Source organism: Gossypium raimondii, chromosome 12, assembly GCF_025698545.1.
Source record: "Gossypium raimondii isolate GPD5lz chromosome 12, ASM2569854v1, whole genome shotgun sequence".
Classification (NCBI taxonomy): Eukaryota; Viridiplantae; Streptophyta; class Magnoliopsida; order Malvales; family Malvaceae; genus Gossypium; species Gossypium raimondii.
Window position 1 is genome coordinate 3,737,660 of NC_068576.1, and position 21,918 is coordinate 3,759,577.

The 21,918-nt window shown below is 33.1% G+C and overlaps 2 protein-coding genes and 1 non-coding gene across 5 annotated transcripts; 2 read left to right on the forward strand and 1 right to left on the reverse strand.

The window, feature by feature from the left end:
- Window positions 1–5,575: 5,575 nt before the first annotated feature.
- Window positions 5,576–5,683, forward strand: LOC128035646 (small nucleolar RNA R71). Its single transcript, XR_008192198.1, has one exon. It is a non-coding gene; the product is annotated as a small nucleolar RNA R71 (small nucleolar RNA).
- Window positions 5,684–9,241: 3,558 nt separating this feature from the next.
- On the forward strand, window positions 9,242–16,504 carry LOC105762879 (protein CHROMATIN REMODELING 35). Of its 3 annotated transcripts, none has more exons than XM_052625436.1 (7): window positions 9,242–9,410; window positions 9,545–9,610; window positions 9,917–10,455; window positions 11,449–11,661; window positions 12,293–12,448; window positions 14,366–16,116; window positions 16,198–16,504. In XM_052625436.1, exons 2-7 carry the CDS (start codon window positions 9,562–9,564, stop codon window positions 16,199–16,201), a joined length of 2,712 nt encoding a protein of 903 aa, XP_052481396.1. In that variant the 5' UTR covers window positions 9,242–9,410; window positions 9,545–9,561; the 3' UTR covers window positions 16,202–16,504. The 3 variants fall into 3 exon arrangements, with proteins under 3 accessions (XP_052481396.1, XP_052481397.1, XP_052481398.1); XM_052625437.1 differs by having other exon boundaries at window positions 9,262–9,410; window positions 9,551–9,610; XM_052625438.1 differs by having other exon boundaries at window positions 9,272–9,344.
- A 298-nt stretch (window positions 16,505–16,802) lies between these two features.
- LOC105762880 (BEL1-like homeodomain protein 6) lies at window positions 16,803–21,567 on the reverse strand. Its single transcript, XM_012580829.2, has 5 exons — window positions 20,741–21,567; window positions 19,113–20,079; window positions 18,331–18,710; window positions 18,171–18,231; window positions 16,803–17,798 (listed from the first exon to the last, which is right to left on the reverse strand). The coding sequence occupies exons 2-5, from the start codon at window positions 20,007–20,009 to the stop codon at window positions 17,097–17,099; spliced, it is 2,040 nt and encodes a 679-aa protein (XP_012436283.1). The 5' UTR covers window positions 20,010–20,079; window positions 20,741–21,567; the 3' UTR covers window positions 16,803–17,096.
- Window positions 21,568–21,918: the final 351 nt, after the last annotated feature.

Consider the following 21,918-nt stretch of genomic DNA (forward strand, 5'->3'; position numbering starts at 1 on the left):
ATCATTCATTTTATGATATCAATATATTACATACCGTCATTTCCATGTATTTCAGATAAATATCAAGAAACATGTATGAGCTCAATAATAATCAAATTTATATATGCATGTACTTTCTACATTACGTGTTCATATAACATGTACAAATCATATCCATATATTTCAAATTTATTTTCCTAATAATTCCTCTCAAATTCAAATCATTTCATACCAGAACTTTGCCCGTTGAATCGTTCATTATTCGATGGATACACGGGTAGTACACACGAAGCGTACAATTCTGTAAACCATCAATTCATATACAGGTATGCCATACGAGCATGTAATCGGGAAGCTCTTTCAAGCCATATAACGGGAAGCTCATTTGAGCTATGTAACGGGAAGCTCATGTGAGCCATGTAACTAGAAGCTCCGGAGAGCCATTAACGGGAAGTTCAAGTAAGCCAATATCGAGAAGCTCGGAGAGCCATTAACAGGAATCTCATAAGAGCCATTTATCGAGAAGCTCCGAAGAGCAACAAACGGGAAGCTCAAAAAGAGCCATTAATCAAGAAGCTCGCAATAACTATTTAACGAGAAGCTCGTGAGAGCCAAATATCAAGAAGCTCATGAGAGCTAATAACGGCACACTCTTTCGAGCTGTGGTGTGTCCACAACACATACAGGACTACAACCAATTCGGGAACCCTGTATCCATCGAATTTCATTTATTCATACGAGACTTAATATTTGTCGAACATTGTCAGATATGTGATTGACTTTCATACATGACCATTACACAATTCACATACATAACATTAAATTCAAACATATAAATATACAATTTAATTACACGAACTTACCTGGCTAAATTGCAGCAATACTAAAGTTCAGGGGTATTTTGGTAATTTTCTATTTTTCTTGATTTTCCACCCGATCTCAATCCAAATTAATAATTTCATTTAATATATTAATTTAGACAATAAAACCATTCATTTCATGCAATTTAGTCATTTTGACATTTTTACAAAATTGCCCCTAAAGTTTAACTTTTATTCAATTTAGCCCTTAAACTCAAAACATGCAAATTAACCATTTTTAATACAAATCCAATCTAGAAGAATGTTCATGGCATTTAATACAGTCTATTTTGGCAATAATTTCACAACAAACCCTTGTGTTTTTACTATTTTAACAATTTAGTCCCTAATCGAGAATTTCATCAAAATTACTTAACAAAGTACTTTTAAATATCAACAATATCTCAAATTCATCATTTGACATCTAAAATCATATAGATTCATCAATGGAAATATTCAAAATCTTTAACAGTTTCAAAATCGAAGGTACAGGTTAGCTAGACCTAATTGTAACGATCTCAAAAACATAAAATTATTGAAAACAGGGCTAAATTGAACTTACCTGCAGCAAAAATATGAAAACCAGCTTAAAGCTCTCCCTCCATGTCGGTTTAAGCAGAAGGCAGAAGATGAATTGCATAGAAACATTAAAATTCAATTTGTTTGTTTTGATTTCAAATAATTTACCATTTTGCCATTAAATCCTTTTATTTTATTATTTTCCATGCTTATGCCGCCTCATCATTTTAGTTTAGGTATATTTGCTTCTTAAGCCCTTCCTCTTTTATTAATCAAGTCATTTAGTCTCTTAAATATTATAATTAGTAAATTTTGTACCTTTTTCAATTTAGTCCTTTTTAATTAATTAACTATCGAAACGTTAAAATTTTTCAATGAAACTTTAATGCCGCCTTATTGACACTCTGTAAATATTTATAAAAATATTTACGGCTTGGTTTATAGAAATGAGGCCCAATACCTCATTTTCCAAAACCACTTGAACTAGCGTTTTATCATTTGAATCTAATAATTCATTATAAGACATAAATTATTAATTTAAAAATATTTTTAGAACCATATTTGACTCGTAAATATTAAATAATAAAATTTATAAGCTTACTCGCTGGATTTGGTGGTCTCAAACCATTATTTTCGACACCACTGAAAAACAGGTTGTTACAGAAACGAAGAATATGAACTGCCTTGTTGAAAGAAAAAAACACCTTCTCTAAATAAGATAAGAATTAAATGCATGGATGTTAAAGTTGTAGCACCCCATACTCGACCCGATCACCGGGTCCGAATTATAAGATGCTACATTCTAATTTAAAATTTAACTTATACTTTCAATCATGTTTATCCGCAATAATAAAATAATAAAGACAATAATATATTTAACACTTCTACTAAGAAAAATTCAAAACTTTCAAGAATCTATGTCGATAAACTTTAATTTAATATAAAACAGTTTCATCAAGTAAACTTTAATGTTTTAAAATAATCACTTAGTATTAAAACAATTTGTATTCAGACTAGTAAATTTCATTTACAGCAAAGACCCTGAGACTTCGCTTCTAGGTCGCCCCACTATATGCATATTACAACTAAGTAACAAAATTTGCCGATGCACGACGATCTCTGGCCTAGTCCCTTCTCGAACTTTCAAAATCCCCTATTTACCTGCAATGCATAATAACATAAGTAAGTTTTAAAGAACTTAATGAGTCTTCATACCTTACTAACATACCTCTAATACGATTGCACTTCGTGGATGGAATTTCACGATTTTCTTGCTCGTATTAGGACTGTACGCCATCCTCTTTGTCATAGTAGATGATTCCTTTGCGATTTTTCGTTCTAATTCCATTTTTTATTAATTGCCTTCATGGATCCTTATGCATCTACCTTTTCAAGAGGGAAATCCTTGCGGATTATTACTTGCGAATTGTAAGAGATACTCCATGAGCAATTCCCATGACACGCCTTACACCAATGACAACCGATATTCACATAAGACCATTCTTGGCAAATAGTCCTTATTGTAGACTATTAATAGAGATTTGTCTTACCAAACTCAGACTCGTATTACAATCCTCCTGGTGGTTATCTCTTTGAAACAAATGACTTGTAGACAGACTCTTAACAGTGAATCTTTTATTTTTAGGAATCATACTTATGAGATAGTTGTGGTGGACTACCATATCCTTCATATACGATTTCGCATAAACAAGTAGCTCACATAGTATTTCGGACACAAAATTACTTAGATAAATAGTTTCCTTCACTTCGAAAATACAAGAAAATACCCTTGTATCATTCCCAAAAGGACCTGGCAAATTATCATTTATAATATGACTTCCATACAATTTGCCCGCACATTGGGTTTGAGCTTAGGTTGCGCCATTAGCATGCAGATTCATCCTTGGCGGACTTATAGCATTAAATTTAATTTTTTGAATGAATATGTTGTCTCTCACAAGAGTGAATTCCATGTTTGTTATAGATACCAACTGTACGAACAAAGCCGACAGATCGACTTACTTGTATTAGTCTCATATTATTCGATAATACCGACATAGTAGCCTTCTCATGATAGATTGCCTTTTTGATGACTAAACAATTTGACTTAGTGCAGAATCTTAATTACAAGAATGTTCTTATGAACTTTCCTCACATACAATATTATTCCTGGTGGACATTCCACCCATCAGATAGTCTTGATGGACTTCTCACATTAGATAGTCTTGACGGGTTCTCCACATATATGGTAATGCCATGGCCATGGACTTTCATTCGTCCACTAAGGGCTCTCAAATGTCCCACACAAAAGGCTTTCAAATACGGGTGCGCATCATTCTTCGTATCATTTCAAATATACTTTCCTAGCTCATTTCAACCGAACCTCCCTCAAAGCCACATACATAAAATGCATATGCAACCCATGCATGACCGTTCGAACCTCCACAAAGCCATATAAATAGAATGCATATCATACATACATTTCACCAATAAAGACTATGAACCATACAACATATATCTCGCCAAACATTTCATTGATATATCATAATAATATTTACTACCAGTCATTCTTATCAATTCAATTACGCAACAATATATCACGCCAAACATTTCACTTACTTAACATAGTTAACTCACAATTAGTTGCAGAAATGCATGCCATAAACATACAATCACCATACATCATTAATTCGCCATAACATACACATTATTTTTAAGTTCATCATTAATTGCTTCAATTTGATGCTTGAATTGTTGTTATAAAGCTCAGATTATGGCTAGTAATAAAAGTCTTTTGAAGATCTGTTATAAAATTTTACTATATGATGACTTGCAAATGTAGCTATAACCATTGAAACAATTTTGGGGATAAAATCGAACATAGATACTTTGGGTATAATACTGGACCTATTGTGCCATACACAAATACTCCTAGCTTAATACTGGACTTGTTGGGAAGGTTCATAGTAACATTTTACAGATTTATCTCCGAGCATCGAACTCCCTTACAGTTGGATACCATTAGTCACTTTCATGAACCAAGAAAAAACAATCCGAGTGTTGAAAGGGTAGCCATGAACGTGAGCTTGCCAATTTTGTAAGTGCCCATGTTGCTTCCAGGATGCTTCATTTTTATTTGTTTCGAGTACCCCTACCATTGTTTCTCATACTTGTTTTCACAAAAATAGTCTCTACTCTCTATAATACAACAAATTTAATAAATGATTTCATAATTAGGTGGAATTTTTAAAGAATGTTTTTGTATTAAGCATTTTGGTAGATTTTGGAGAATATGAGAATTTTGAACAAAGGTCCCTCAACCTACTGTAGTAAAAATATCGTGGGGGTCTTTGCATTAGGAGTAAAATTGTATTTCATCTCTCTACTCAAAAATAGAAAATTAGTCCATGTACACTACATCAAAGAGCAAATAAGTCATTTCTGTTATTAAAAACTAGTCCTTATATGTTAGTATGATGTACACATGGCATGTGATTTCATTAATTGCGCCAGTTTTTAACAGTATAGATAGATGAAAATTTTAACAGAAAAGATCGATTTGCTCTTTAATCTAATTTAAGTTTTTGAATAAAAGGGACAAAATGTAATTAGACTCTCCATAATACTTTTACCAACGGCCACCAATATAGTGAACCAGCATTTCTCCCTCAATTCTATCCAATCGTTGACCACACGTAGTATGGTCATTTAGGTTTACCCTATCCTGGAGTTTCTACAAATAAGGAGGTTGATAATTAGTATTTTTAACTTGATTTAAATTATTACCTGCTCATTGATTTCCTCATCATCTCAGATTTGGGTAATCTTTCTAGCCAGGATTATATGTATTCAAATAAAGGTTTCCACCCCTATTCCCGACGTAATTTACATCATTGGCAAGGTTGTTGATATAGTGGAAGAGTAGTTTGTCTCCCCTATGCATAGACGGTGTAGAAGCCGATTCGATACGGTTGAGTCTATCCACTAACTATTGATCCTTATCATTCTCTTAGATAGCTTTTACCGAAGCAGGTTTCTGACCATATGTGAATCGTTCAATTGGCCACTAGCACGAGTTTAGTGCCATATTCTCGATGATCTTGTACGCATCCTTGTACATTCTATTAATAAGGGCTCCTTGCGCTACTCCGTCTAATCCAAATCATGCATTTGAAACCAACCCATTATAAAACACCTACAGTCACATCCACTTAGGAAATCCATGGTGCTGGCATTTTTGAATTAACATTTTGAATCGTTCCCATGCCTCATAGAAACTTTCTCCCTCCATCTATCTAAAAACAACAATCTCCCTTATTAGTAATACTGCTTTGCCAATCGGGAAAAACTTCTGTAAGAACTTTCCAGCGAGTTCATCCTATGTTGTGATAGACCATTGCACCTACAAGTCTAACCAAGAAAAAACACTATCAATCGAGGAGAAGAGGAACAACCGAAGACGAATAGCATCATCAGTAACCCCATTATACGTAAAAGTATCACAGACTTGAAGGAACCGTTTTAAATATTGATTAGGGTCCTCTGTTATAATGCCCCTAAACTGCAGATTATTCTAGATTATTTGAATCATAGCTGGTTTTATCTCGAAATTATGAGCTGTAATTGTCGGCCTTGCTATACTTTCTTGGACCATATCCAGACTTGGTAAAACATAATCCTTTAAAGTTCTTTTGTTTTAAGCCATCTGAATGTTTGCAGGAAGCTGTGGTACTGATGGGTCTCCTACGGCGTTATTGTCAGCGCCGTTAAAACAGTGGATCTTCACGTAGTACGTTACCCACAGCATCTCCCCAATTGGAATTGTAAACGATATAATAATCCTCCTAAGCATTTGAATCAAATGCTTACTTTGATTCTTTTACGGGATTACAGACTCGTTTAGATTATCTACTGAGGTAAGTTGTCTTTCTCGTAATGTAAGCGTTCTTACAATGCCACTTATCATTAATTTGAATTTAGACAATCAATGAGTTAATATTTGTTTGTCACAATTTCGCTATGTATGCAAAATATGAAAGACAAAAACACAAAAGATATAACAGTGAAATGAGAAATTAACTTTATTTATTTATTCATCGTTCAAATACATAAAAATAATTACATGTTTACTACAAAATAGGCACATTTCCCAACACCTGAATAGATTAAGTTTTGTGGTAGTTGGATGATGTTTTAATTAAATGTTATACCTTATATTCTAGTAGAAAATATATATTGGATTTATTGTATATTATTAGGTGCTTTTATAAAACAAATATAGTTTTTCTTTAGTATGATTACTAAATGTTTATTGTCAGATAATTATCATATAAATTGTATAGTTAAAGTGTGAATTGATTGCAGTTGCTCTGATAATAAATGTGACACACTGTAGTTCGAACTCGACGATCGAGTCAAGTAAAATAGTATTACACCTTCTTTTCTATAACTCATAATGATTCATACACGTCTTTCACCTCAAACGCGCACGATTGGTAATGTACATTCTTGTATTGATAGCTTCTGCCCAAAACTTATGAGGAATGTTTTTACTATTGAGAATAACACGAGCCATCTATTAAATTGTCATAGATTTTATATAAGTATAGAGTATATATTATTTTTCTATCTTAATTTCCTCTTTTAAACTTAATTTTAACAATTTAATTTAATTTTTAATATATCAAATTTATTTTTTTCAATAAACTAGTATATATGGATGCATATGATTGTTGGTTCTTAGTTGCTAGAACTAGTCTAGATTGCCAATTGAATTAAGAACTGACAATCTAGTCAATTTATCCGATACCATAAAATAAGTAAAAACTAGTTGAATTAAGAGCGAGGTAAACTTGATTCGATTCGGAAAAAAATTCAAATTTCGAGTTAATTGAATCGAGTTATTCGAGTCAGCTCAAATATGTAATTTGAGTTCAAAACGAGTTGAATTTTACGATGCTAATAACTCAATTAATTTGAACAAAAAATTAGTCTAAATACCCTCTTGGTCCCTGTTAAGTTTGAAAATGAGCAAATTGGTCTCTCTCTTAACAAAAATTACAAAAAAAATTCAAAATAATTTTTAAAATTCAAAATATTTATAAAAAATCCAAAATTTGTATTTTTAAAATTTATTAAAAATAAAAAATTATATAAAGAAAGTTGAAAAATAAAAAATTAGAATAATAATTTTGGGACCTAAATAAGTTAATTAATTATTCAAGTTTATCATATTAAAGTTTTTTTTTGTTTTTGCTTTGAAAAAGTTTTCAAATATACATGGTTTCAAATTTATGTGCTCTAACATGGAATTAGTTATACTGCAACAAGATTTAATTTTGACATGTTTAATTTTTTAATTTAACTCGAATAATTTCACTCAATTTGACTCTACTCGAATTTCATTTCACTCGACTCGATTCGAATTTTTTTAAATCAAGTTAGGATGATCAAATAGGACTCGTCAACTCGATTAACTTGAAATTTTTTCACTCGACTAAATTCAATTCGATCGAACGCTCACCCCTAAGTTGAATCACTAAAAATCCATCGAATTGATTGAAAATTAGTTGAACTAGGTTAAAGCTAAATTAAATATTAATTATTGTTGTTATAATTTATAAAATAAATGTTTATATTTCTATTATTACTTATTTGTATTTGTTTTTTTCCTATTTTCTTGAATTTTTCTAATTTTTATGGAATTTTAAGAACTTTTAAAAAAATTTCATGATTGAACTGGTGATTAGTCGATTGAACCAAAAATCGATAATTTAACTAATTTAATTACAAATTTAAATTTTACAACATTACATATTATTAACTATATATTCACATGATTGCCATGTATTCATATGATAACCAGTTAAATGATGAAAATAACAATTCCTATAGATTCCAAATTCCAAACCTAAAACAAAACCCTTAGTTACCATAATTTTGCATGTGATCTTGTTCATGATTTGTTGATTAGGTTTATTTGATTCGTTGTATAGTGTTTCTATTTTAATTATTAATATTGTGTAAGATTATTAACTCATGAATCAAATTAAATTTAATTTTTAATTGTCTTAAATATTTGATATGATTTTATTCATAACTTAATTTTAGGTAAATAAGTTTCAGTTCTTTAATTGTGAATTTCATCATTTTATTTTACAAAATTCAAAAGTTAATTTTTATTTTACTTTATTTTGTTAGAATTTAATCATCATATTTTAGGATAACTAATAAGTTACTCTAGTTTTGATAAATACATAAACTTTAACGACTAATGTTTTTATTAGTTTATTGCATATAAATTGTTGAAATATTAATTTTTCTTAATTCATTGCAGATAAATAATTAAAATATTAATTTTTAACAATAAGGTTTAATAAGGTTAGCAATTGGATTAACTTATCACTTTTCATAAAGTATAATAATCAAAATTTAAAAGATTAAAGAATAAAATTAAGAACTATATCTATTTTTATAATAAATATATGTACCAAAATTATATAAAGATAAATATTATATATACATATTAAAATTATGTTAAATAAATTAATATTAAATTAAAAATCATTAATAAAAAATAGATTTTTATTTGGAGTATATTATTTTTATTTAGAGTGAGAGATCAATGACGACCATGAACGATATTCTTCTTCCAGCCAACAATGTTGTCAAAGGCTTCTACTAGCCTCACCATGCGAAAACTGAAACTTTCCTTTCGAGGGACAATTTCTATTTGTAGCCTCACCATATGGTGCTTTGTTATTGGTCCACGTCATAATGCCAAAATATTATCTAATGCAGTCACGCCATCTGTAGGCTTATACCTCTATATCCTGTATCAAGATACAGGCAAGCATTTCCCAGTTCGTCTTCAAACGTTAATAAACAGCAGAAGCTAAAAAAAGGTCTTCAAAAGTAACGAGACTTGGTAGCAGGCCTAAGCTGTGCTTCTCTCACGTACTCTTTTGCATTCGAACTCACTCAGATGTACTGCGAACTCAGCTAGCGTGTGTTTTTGTTTATTTCTTCAACTCGAACTGCAAAAAGAAAAAAGTGTGTTATTTAGTTTTAATTTCTTCTCTAATTTGTGCTGATTTAGGGTTTGAAACTCTCGTTCCATAGTTTCAATTCCTGTTCATATTTTCAAGGTATTTCCTTTTAATTTTTCTTGTTTCCCCCCTAATTAGCTGCAGCATTTGATTGAATGGAGCCTCCCCTGCCGGTTTTGCCTACAAATTACGGAATCTCAAACGGTATTTACATATTTAATTAATTGCCAAGGTTTATTATATGTTTATAAGCTTCTTTTTTCTTTCTTAAATTTTTTTCATTCTATATTTTAAGCTTTTGGTATATGATCCTCATCTTTTACTTAAGTTTTACTTTTTTTTTTGGTTGTTTTTTCAATCCATTAATCTGTTTACTGGATTTTCAACTTGCTTTTAGAATTTGTTATCTATTTACTTACATTGATATGGTATTTCTTAGCTTTTGTTTTAAGTTTTTCCATTTTATTGTCTTCGTATAATGTTGATTTTTTTCTTTATGATCGTCTACAGAATTCTGTTCTAAAGGTTGTAAAAGGACAAGATTATCGAGTGATTCAAAAGATTATGACAGCACCATCTCTGCTGCAAATCCTCAAGATGGCAATGAAAAGACAAAACCTAAGGTCTTACCGAATGCAATTGATTTCAGTGACCCACTTGCATATGCTAAAATGCTTGAAACTTTTAATACTGGTGGTAAATATGGAAGTGTTACAAAAGATGTAGAAACCCTTATTTCTGTGAATACACAATTGGTAAGCAAGGTACTTGCTTTGCATCCTCGTCTTTCAAATATGTCGGCGGATGTGGAAAAGACCCAAAGGAAAGAGGCTTCAAAGGTCCCAAGTCGACAACTTTCCCATTTGTCACGAAATAATTTTATCGACTTGGAGGATGACTCTATTGGAAATGACATCACATCATCGGTGTCACCAGTAGTGATTCTGGATTCAGATGATGAAGACAATAGAAATCCTAGATCTCTACATCCGGTTCAGGAAATTGTATTGAGGAAGCCATCTGGGAATTTAATCTATAAAGAGATAAAGGTATGTTCTTATCCACATTTAGATTTTGAGTTGTGTTTGAGGATGAAGAAAGAACATAAAAGTCAAAGGAATGGATAATGAATATGAACATTGAATTTATCATTCGTTAGTTTTATAAAATAATTTAATGTTCTAGGAATTTTTCTTTTTTTGCTTTCACATTTTTCATGGATCATAATCATGCAAACTTTAATCTCATCATCCTGTCATGTATAATTTCCTACGTGTCTAATTTATCTTCACTTAGCATTTATCCATCAAACAAGGAAGAAAACAGCATTCAGATATTCGAAGTAGTCTCTGAAATTTCTCTTCAGGCCCTTTTAACTTTTAAATATGAGTTTTTAGCACATCCATAAAATCTTGCCCTATTGCTTATGTAGAACCCATAAGGTGATCTTTTGTATTTGTAATGTGTATGTGAGGGGGAGATTAAGTTGCTAAAGCCTTTCCGACTCAGGACAACAATGATGCTTTCTTCCTATCCCTGATTGCAAACAATATGGTTGAGATGGAGCAAAATGGAATGATGTTTGAGAACACGTTTGTAATGTTTCTTGCATCACTTGTCTGGGATGCTATAAGGGCAAATGGCTGGTTTGCGGGAAATTTTTAAAGTTTATTGACTTTAGAAGTTGTATATGCTATGTGACGATGAGAGATTAAATCTATTCCATTTATATCAAATCTGTAAATAGAAAAGATAAATATAATGAAACAACGAAGCTGTAGAACCTCGATTGATTATGTTTTTATCTACGTTCAACTCTCTTAAAGTTTTTACTAGTTTCAAGTCAATCCTATCTTAGGCATGTTCGATGTACCTGCCACATTAATGGTTGATTATGGGTATTTTGAGTGTTTAAATATTACATAATCTTTATGTGTCCTTGAGTGAATTTTGGGTACCATGGTACTCTTCTAACTCCAAATTGTATGTTCACTGTTTTTTATTTTTTTAATCCAATGATTGGCGTTATTGATGTGTTTTAGGTTGGAGAGCCTAATTTGTTTCAGTTTGGGGTGTCTATGGGTAACCGAGTTTACAAGGAAGAGAAGATTAGTCTAACCAGTGAATTTGATATCAAGAAGGATAAAGGTGTTTATGTTGGTGTTGAAGACGATGTTGATGCTCAAATGGAGAATGAAGATGATGGTCTGGGAGATATTTGGCAGGAGATGTCAATGGCATTAGAATTCTCCAAGGTGTTTTATACTGCTCTTGAAATTTAATTGGTGGATATTTGTTGTCTTCTTTATTGTTATTGTTATTATTATTATTATTATTATTATTATTATTATTATTATTATTATTATTTGCTTTCTTTTGAAAAAGCAATGCTTGTGCTTTTTTCAGAAATAGATGGTCAAGTCTTATTACTCTCTGTATTGAGTTAACATTTGTGCATGCATCTGTTCTAGCTGCTCTGTATTGAGTTAACATTTGTGCATGCGTCTCTTATTACTCTCTTCATTGCTTCTATTATATTAGGTCAGACTTTTTTGAATCTGCGACATGCTTCTTGCTGTTGTGGAAGAAGAAGAAAAATCTTGTTTTCTACACCATGTTCTGATTAAACATCTTGTTCTCATTTTTTGTGGTGTAAAATATCTCATTACTGTTTGGTTGTGGCAATAAGAAACAACTGTTGCTTTTATTATTTTAGGTCAGATTTTTTGAATCTGCTACATGCTCCCACCATCGTGGAAGGATAAGAAAAATCTTGTTTTATATACAATTATCAGTTTTAGGTTGTTATAATTATTAAACTGCAGGCAATATTATTCCCTAGAAAGGATGTCCTATATTCTTTATGACTTATGTTGCTTTTGATAGGATGCTATTGAGGATACTTCAAACGAGCACATGCTGGAAGATGACGAAGATTGTGATCATTCTTTTGTCTTGAAGGATGATCTTGGTTATGTGTGTAGAATTTGCGGGGTCATTCAGAGAGGAATTGAGACTATAATTGACATCCAGTATAACAAGGTAAGTCAAGCTTATGCTATTGAGCAGTATGACTTCCCTGCATTATATTACAAATTAGGTTTTAAGTATCTGTAATTTGGTTCTAGCCTTAGGCTGTGTTTGTTTCGTTGAAAACATCTTCTGGAAAATGATTTTTGGAAAATGGATTGATTTTCTGGAAAAATTGATATTTTCTAGTGTTTTGATGATTCCGCGTAAGATTTTGTCTGTTGTTTGACAAATTTTCTTGAAATCATTTTATAAAGGTTGTTCTTAGTAAAACAAACATGACAAAAATATATTTGCAAAATATTATAATACAATTTCTTTTTGTCAATCAAAATTTATTTTATAATAAGATAATATTTTGTAAAAATTAATATCATATATAAACTTAATAATAAATAATGCTTAATTACAACTTAATTTAAATTACATATATGAGAGTGCATCTTGACACATTAAAGTTAGAAGGGATAAATGAAGCTAATCATGATTTAAACAAATATTCATATTTATATAATTAAAATATTCATATTTTATACTAGATTAAAATATGTGATAAGTACCTGTACTCTTTGTAAATTTAGAATTTAGTCCCGTACTTCTATTTTTCTACTTTTTAGATTTCAAAATTCAAATCCAATTGTTAACACTATTAAAATTATTTTGTTAAATTCAAGTTTAATACGTGATTTTTTAGTTACCGGTTACCAAGTGAGTATTTTCTATTTAAAATGTCACGTCAATAAAATTAACAAAACAATTTTAATAAAGATAACAATTAGACTGAATTTGAAAAGTAAGACTAAATTCTTGAAAATAAAAGTATAAGGATTAAATTCCAAATTTGTGAAAAGGACATGGACTTTTGGCATATTTTAACCTTTATACTATAGAACATTTATTATTAGTATATTTATAATTGTAATTTATATTTATTATTAAAATATTAATATAAATATTTTTCAATAATATATGAATAATATTATTTAAACTTTAAATTTTTTATTAAAATAAAATTGTAATATTAAATAATTTTTATATTATTAAATAGAAATAATTAAATATGTATGTTTAATAATATTGATAATTAGAATATTTGGTATTAATATTTCAAATATTTTTAAATTTAAATTAAAAGTAAAATTTATTATTAATATAATAATACTAGGCTTGATTTAAGTTAATTTTTATATAAAAATAGAATTACATATAACTCTTTTCTAGAAAATGAGGTGCACTTTTCAAGAGGGTAAGTTATTTTATAGGAAAAAGGGCTTATTTCCTGTTGAGTTGTAAATCATTTTCTGTTGACCAAATTGTTTTTCATGAAACAAACACAAGAAAATACGGAAAACATTTTCCATGAAACAAATGCACCCTTATATGCTTTAGTAATTGAACTGGATTTTAATGTAGCTTGTGCCAGTATTAAACTGTGATGTAGCACCACCTATTAGTCATCCTGGATGTGCCGATTTAGTTGTGCTGTTTCACCATGAAGTGATCTTTGAAGCTTTTCCAAAAGTGAATGGCTTGGTTCTAGAGTTCTATGGCTGGGATAATTTATTCTAGCATGAAAGCCAATTTGTAGCAGGGATCTGTACCCCCGGTACACTTGGTTGACCTACTATATTTGTGTCTATTAGCTGCAGTGGAAAATGAGGTTTAAACTCTGGTATTTTGATTCTATTGTCTCCTGTGGAGGTGCCTTGTGTTGCATCATTTAGTTTTTGTTTTATCAGTAGATGCACAAATTCAAATTTGGATTGCTTTTTGGATATGGCATTGTTATTATATGCATTAAATAACACAACCTCAATTTGTTTTTTGGTGATTTATTCAGGTTTGGTTAAATCCAACTAATAGGACTTGTCAGCTCATTCCTGGCTGAAAGATTCATTATCTAAACTTTTTTCTCCTTTACCTACGCAGGCCAAAAAGAGCACAAATGCTTATGCATTTGAGCCTCGAAATGGCAAAAATAGAGAGTCAATTGAAACTGGAGTTAAGTTCTCTGAAGATGATTTAGCAGTAACTGGCATAACTGCTCATCCAAGGCATATGAAGCAAATGAAACCTCATCAAGTAGAAGGCTTTAATTTTCTTCTGAGCAATTTGGTGGCAGATAACCCTGGGGGCTGCATCTTGGCACATGCCCCTGGTTCGGGAAAAACATTTATGATAATCAGCTTCATGCAGAGTTTCCTAGCCAAATATCCACATGCTAAACCACTAGTTGTGCTTCCAAAAGGCATCTTGGCTACATGGAAAAAGGAGTTTGAAACATGGCAAGTAGAGGATATTCCACTGCTTGATTTTTATACTGTGAAAGCAGATAATAGATCTCAGCAATTGGATGTTTTGAAGAAGTGGGTTGAGTGCAAAAGTATCCTTTTTCTGGGATACAAGCAGTTCTCTACCATAATTTGTGATGGTGGAACCAGCCAGACTTCTATATCTTGCCGAGAGATACTGCTCAGAGCACCTTCAATTTTAATTTTGGATGAAGGCCACACACCGAGGAATGAGAACACCGATGTGTTACAATCCCTTGCAAAAGTGCAAACAGCTCGAAAAGTGGTGCTTTCAGGAACTCTTTATCAAAATCATGTCAAAGAGGTATTTAACATATTGAACCTTGTTCGACCAAAGTTTCTTAGGTTGGATACTTCAAAATCAGTAATTAAGCGGATAATGAGCAAGGTGCATATAGCTGGGGTGAAGAAGCAGTTAAAAGCTGGAGCAGATGCAGCTTTTTATGATTTGGTGGAGCACACACTGCAGAAAGATGAAAATTTTGAGAGAAAAGTCTCAGTCATCCATGATCTGCGTGAGATGACCAGCAAAGTTCTTCATTACTATAAAGGTGATTTCTTGGATGAGCTTCCTGGACTTGTTGATTTCACTGTTGTGCTGAGTCTTGGTCCTAGACAGAAGGATGAAGTTCACAAGTTAAGAAGGTTTCAAAGGAAATTCAAGATTTCATCTGTTGGTAGTGCTGTTTATCTCCATCCAAAACTGAATTCTTTCTCTGAGAACTCTGACACAACAGATGATAAGATGGATGAGTTGTTAAACACATTAGATGTTAGAGAGGGCGTCAAAGCAAAATTTTTTCTTAATATGTTAAATTTGTGTGAGTCAGCTGGTGAGAAACTCCTTGTTTTTAGTCAGTATCTTGTCCCCTTGAAATTTTTAGAGAGATTGTCCGTGAAAGTGAAGGGTTGGCAACCAGGAATTCAGGTTTTCTCGATCACGGGTGAATCAAGCTCTGATCATAGGGAGTGGTCTATGGATCGCTTCAACAACTCTCCTGATGCCAAAGTTTTCTTTGGATCTATAAAGGCATGTGGAGAGGGAATTTCTTTGGTGGGGGCATCCCGAATTATCATCTTGGATGTCCATCTTAATCCATCTGTGACCCGCCAAGCAATAGGTCGTGCATTTCGCCCTGGCCAAAAGAAGAAAGTGTACACGTATAGATTGGTTGCAGGGGATTCTCCTGAGGAGGAGGATCATAGTACTTGTTTCAAGAAGGAATTAATTGCAAAAATGTGGTTTGAGTGGAACAAGTATTGTGGTAACCGAGATTTTGATATGGAGACTGTTAATTTGAACGCGTGCAATGATCTCTTTTTGGAAAGTCAGTTGTTAAGGGAAGACATTAGGGATCTGTACAGAAGGTTAGTCTGTTTATGCAACAATATTCTCATTTATTTTATCAAAGTTCTTGCCTTCCAATTTCTAATTTCCCTATATTTCAGGTAGATGCTGGGACCATGGGCTGAGGCGGCCATGGGCAGTTTCCTTGTGTTGCACATGTAATTTCTTCTTTTGTAGTCTGTCTTTGGATATGTTTCCCGATAACTTTTGAAAGCATCTAGGCAGTTGCTTGAGAGCAATATGAATAGATTCCTTGCTATAGAAATGACCTTTTTTGACGGTCCTTGGAGACTTTTCCCTTGTGTCCAAGGATCTTTAGTGCAGGCAGGAATCAAGTAGATGCTTACTATTTGTACATGAAATTATGTGTTCTAGTTTTGAAATGGGAGAAGGCGCTTGGTTAAGTAATCGAGGTTCCCATATCTGCTTGGCCATTTCAAGGTGAATTTAATGCTGTCCTTCTCAATTCGATTGATCAATTGTGGATTGAATCTTAATTATATGAAAATGTAAAAACCCTCGTCAGTGGTCGCTTCAGTCATTAGTTAAAATAAAGCTCAGAGCTGTCACTTTACTTGACAGGGGCATCCATTATCCATGTGTTGTTTTCTCAACATGCAGAAATTTGATGCATTTTGTTCAGGCAGCTCAGCTAATTTGAAAGACCCCAAAATAATAAAAAGAATACACAGTAGAACCCATATCATTGTCTACCTGAATAAAACATGTCAAATCCTACCTTTTATTTCAAATCAGGAGTCTTTTTCTTTTCTCTTCGATATTGAAGTTGCAACTAATTGTACATATCTTTTTTCCTTCAAATATTAAACCAAAATCATGTATCTTTACAAATGATTTATATTACAACTGTGTTTTATACTTCATCATCTTTGACAAGCAAGATGAATTTTTCGGGTAAGTTCAGAACCTGGTTCTAGCTCTCTAGTTTCGAGAGAACGATATGAAGATTAACCAATGTAATTCAGAAGTCAAGCACATTTCATGTGACAAAATCATGTAACAAATGAGAGGAACTAAACCCATGTTGCCGGTTTCCAGGATTTATGCATTCAAAATCTGATGTTTCGGCGGCCCCTACAGTTGATGCAGTAGGATTGCATATGTCATCCCCTCTCATTGCAACAAAATCTTGATGGCCTCCACCTGATATAGGTATATTACCACCCTCACAGTGCTGCAATCCCAAAGTGAGTGAGACACTGCTTCTATTTCCAAAATTACCAAACCCTGACATCTGGTAAGCAGCTACTGCCATAATCCGGCCACTATCACCATCAGGATGAGAAATTGCATTAGGGAACAGGTTAGAATCATCAATATTGGGCCTCTGCTCCTCTCGTAGCTGAAGTAACATATGTTCGGTTTCAGTTTCTCCTCGTGTGAAGTACTGGAAACCAGCTCCAGTAACTGGTCCTGCCATATCAACTAAAGAAGGAACAGGGTTGGGTTTGGAATCCACCAACTGTCTGGTGTCACATCTCTCTATGGCCAGCGAACTTTCACTTTGTTGCACATCTTCACCTCTATCCTCAGAGGTCCTTGTATCACCTTTTGTTGCTTTGACAGCATTTTCTGATGAAGAATTAGAGTCCATTTCTGCATCCGCAAATTCTTCCTTGTACATCTCTTCGACCATAGGCTTCCAGAGACGCACCCGTGCATTTATAAACCAATTGGCAACCTGAGCAGATATAAATACCATCAAGGCATCAACATGAAACATACAGATCGTCCTCTACGGATATTGTCTAACGAGAGCATAATGATCACTACTAAAATTCAACAAGAACAAAACACATGAATCTATTATAAATTTATTTTACTCGATTCAGGTGGGTGGAACATGTCCAATAATATAATATTTGACTATTCCTCAATTTGGAAGAATTTATATCCCATATTTTGCCAATGAGGTTGCTGTATCCGTACTTGTACCATATATTTCAAGTCAATACTCCTTACTTCAAACAAGTTGCTATAATCCAAATTTAACAAGCACTGCTAACCACATTTGCTTTGTGTTATGTCAGTAAGATGATCAGTTTTTGATTACCTGACTTCTAGTCAAGCCTGTCTGTCTTGCTAGCATGATCTTATCAGAATCCTTCGGGTAGCTGGACAACAACAAGAATAGAAATAAGCACACCCAAGGCATTGGAATTTAGGAGATCTGAGATTTGATATAATACAAAGGAGTGTTAAGTCAAACTTACGGATGAAGAAAATGCTCAAACAGCCAAGCACGAAGTATTGAAACTGAGCTTTCGGGCAGACCTCTCTGAGGTCTCCATGCATGTTGTTGCATCATCCCAAGTTGCTGAAGAGCCCTCTGTTGTCGCAGCTGCTGATCCACATAACGCAGACGAGTAATTCCTACTCCTTTACCATTTTCTGAAGTATCCTGCTCCCCAAGACTCTTACGTGTTGCCCGAATTTGACCGTTAATAGCATCTCGCAAGCACCGAAAGTGGCAGGATATAGTCTGAAGCGCGAGTGCTGTGTATGGCTTAGCAGCTCCACACCCTGCTATCACATCAAAAGAAGACACTACAATCTGCATCTGATGATAATACTGTTTATACCTTCTATCAACCTGCAGCAAGAACTCAGTATTAGACGCAAACATAAAAGAAAAAGCAATAAAGAATCGAATAGGCCTAACTTCATTCACCTTCCAAGACCACTTGATCTTTATGCATAAACTTGCTAAGATTATATGGGAGATTCATGTAAAGACCTATATGTCATTTTAATCACGTGAAACAATCATCGTATTCAGTCCTATGTCATTTCAGTTACAGCAATCAATCAAACAACAGGAAAAAACCACATTCTAGGAAAAGCTTAATTTTGGATATAATAGTTCCTCCGCATATCAAAGAAAAGCTTACATATAAAGTAGGAAGCTGAAGAGCAGATTAGGTAAACATATCAATGTCTTACAGCAACTATAACCAATTGATCATCCAAAACAATGAAGTGATCTGACTCTTACCTCATCCAACATGGACAACAGCTTCGTTAACTTGCTTTGTAGTTCTTGTTTCTCAGCCTGTGAAAGCTGGTTTGGAGTGTTATTGGAGGATTCTTGCCGATTTGAGGGCATTTTCTTTGATCCTCCATCATCCTCTTTGGAACTCTTCATCCGGTTGTCTTCTGAGCTTTGGTTTTTCTCACCATTACATTGCTTTAGAGCCATTCGAACATTAACGACTTCATCAAGCAGTTGTTGCACTGCCTTGAGATATTTGGAATTAGGAATAGTTCTTGAAGTACTTGACATTCCATATGCAGATAAATCCCCCTTATTTGAATCTTGGTTACCTCCAGAAAAACCAGGTGGAACATATTCCGCGTTTCTCGACTGTTCATCTCTACAAGAGCTAGTCCTGCTGCCACCCTCTCCGGTAAGTGTTGGATTAGGACTCAAGAACGAAGCAAAAGTGGAATTGGGATTTCGATAGGGGATAGAAGTCATTTGAATTCCTGAAGGAATTTGGGTTCCAAGACTTAGCGATAATCCTTGACCTTGCAAGTTTTGACCACTGTGAAGGATGCTGGCAGTACCATCCATCGGATGCATAACTAGAATTTCATTTCTACCATCCCTCCAAGTACCAAAGTCACCAACACGTGAGCCACCAAGGTTTGACAATATCTCTTGCTGCTGTGGAGTCGAATCTGAAGCTTCCACAGCCAGAATCTCAACGCAGTTATTTTGTTGCTGAGAATTCCCAGCAAATGCATCTAAATATGACCCAGAATTCATATACATAATCGCATTACCAGGAAGAACTGGTGCCTCTGGAAATGAACCAGGCATCGATTCTCTAAAATAGATCATTGGAGCAGTATCTTTTTGATTATCAGAACCAGTGTCATAAGTAGCCATAATATTTCTCAGGACCTTGAAACTTTGCTACCCCACTTGTTCAAGCCGATTTACACAATCATGCTACGAACTGAAAATAATTTTGAGCATATTTAGAAAAGAATGATATAGATTATAGAATTCAAAATTTAAGTAGGAAAATCTTATACGCACATCTTATCTTAGGCTCAATGAAATACATAATTTGGTAGCATATAGAACAGAACACAGCATTTCATGCTATGCTACTAATCTATACAATTAGAAGTCAGTTGACTGTTCCTAGAAGTAGAAGCTTTAGTAGTGAACTATGGAGTTCAAAGCTAGAACACTCATCAGCAAACAACAATGGAACCTTCAGATAAAGAGTAGAGACGAACCACACATATATAAGTATTCTCTATGCATAAGCTCGCAAATAAAGAACAATTACGAGAAATCTCATGAATATTTCAAACAAAAACTCAAACCAGGGTAACATGATAAAAAAGAAAGAAAGAAAAGAAGCACGTGTTATGAGCAATCCAACAAGGTAAAAAGAATCAAAGAAACAAGACAAAACCAGAATTTGTAAATCCCAATAAACAACTTTGTTATGATGATCATCTTGTCCAGACATAGAAGATAATGGAGACAGAAACTAGGAAAAGAAGAGAACAAAAGAAAGAATTTAAAAGACAAGCTCTATATCTCTTTGGGTTAAGAAAATGATATATATATATATATATAGGCATATGTGAATAAAAAAATACCTGAAAACCAGTAACAGCTGTGGGAGTTGTGGGGAACAGGAATTCTCAAAACACCACAAGATCCGCCGATGATAACAAAATCCTTAAGAACCCAAGCACTTTGCTATCCCAATAACCCAGAAGAAGAACAACAACAAACCAACACTTCACTTTTCATCTAATTTTTTGCACACACTCAACTAAAACTATAAAACAAATCAACCCCCCTCCCCCCCAAATAAAGCTTCTTCTTTTTTAATAATAATAATTCATACTCAGAGTCAGAGAAAAGGAGAGAGAGAGGAATAAGAAGATAAAGAAAAGAGCAAAGAAATGAATTATTATATCACTTTTTTTGGCTCTCTTTTTTTACTAATCATATATTCTCTATCCATCAAACCCCACGTGAGAGATTCATATACATAAACGTGAACCCAAGACCCCCCTCCTTTTATCTCTTCCCTTGAAAAGATGATAACTTTCTCTGTTATTGGTGATAAAAGAGGAAACTTTTTTGCTTTATGAGGTTCTTGCTTTGAAACCCAGTTGTAATAGTTGGTATTAGTTGATCTCCATCTCTCTCTTCCTTTTTTTGCTTATTCTATCAAATTCTTGATCTTCTTCTTCTTTGGGTGTTGTTGAGGATATGTTTGGTTAAAGAGTTCTATCTCTAACTACCAGTTGGTGGACCTAAACCCCCCCTCTCTCTCTCATCCTTCATCTTCACCATGGAAGCTCTGTCTTTTCCTTTTGCTGCAATATCCACCATATAAAACCCATATTCTGTTCCATTCTTTGATTTTTTTTTTTTTGCCCCCTGATATCTCTTTCATTTAATCTTCTGCTACTAGTTTTTGTGCAATATTTTATTTTATTTTAAATGTGAAGGGCGCAGCAGTAGGTGCCCGTATCACTGAACTTGTCTTTTTCTTCTAAGTAATGTTTAGTTTAGACTCCATTGTTCTTTTATTTTATTTTATTTTATTTATGGTTTGCTCCCCTTTATTTTTTATTATTTCAACATTATCTTCATAAGTTTTAATCTTTTCAAATATTATTTTTTATTTATAAAGGGTAAGGTTAAAAATGGTTTAAGGATTGAATACAAACCGGTGTTAGTTGAAAATTTGAGGACGAGTTAAGAAAAGTCCTTTAGATCTTCCTTGGTTGACACATGTCACTTTTCTTTTCTTTTTCTT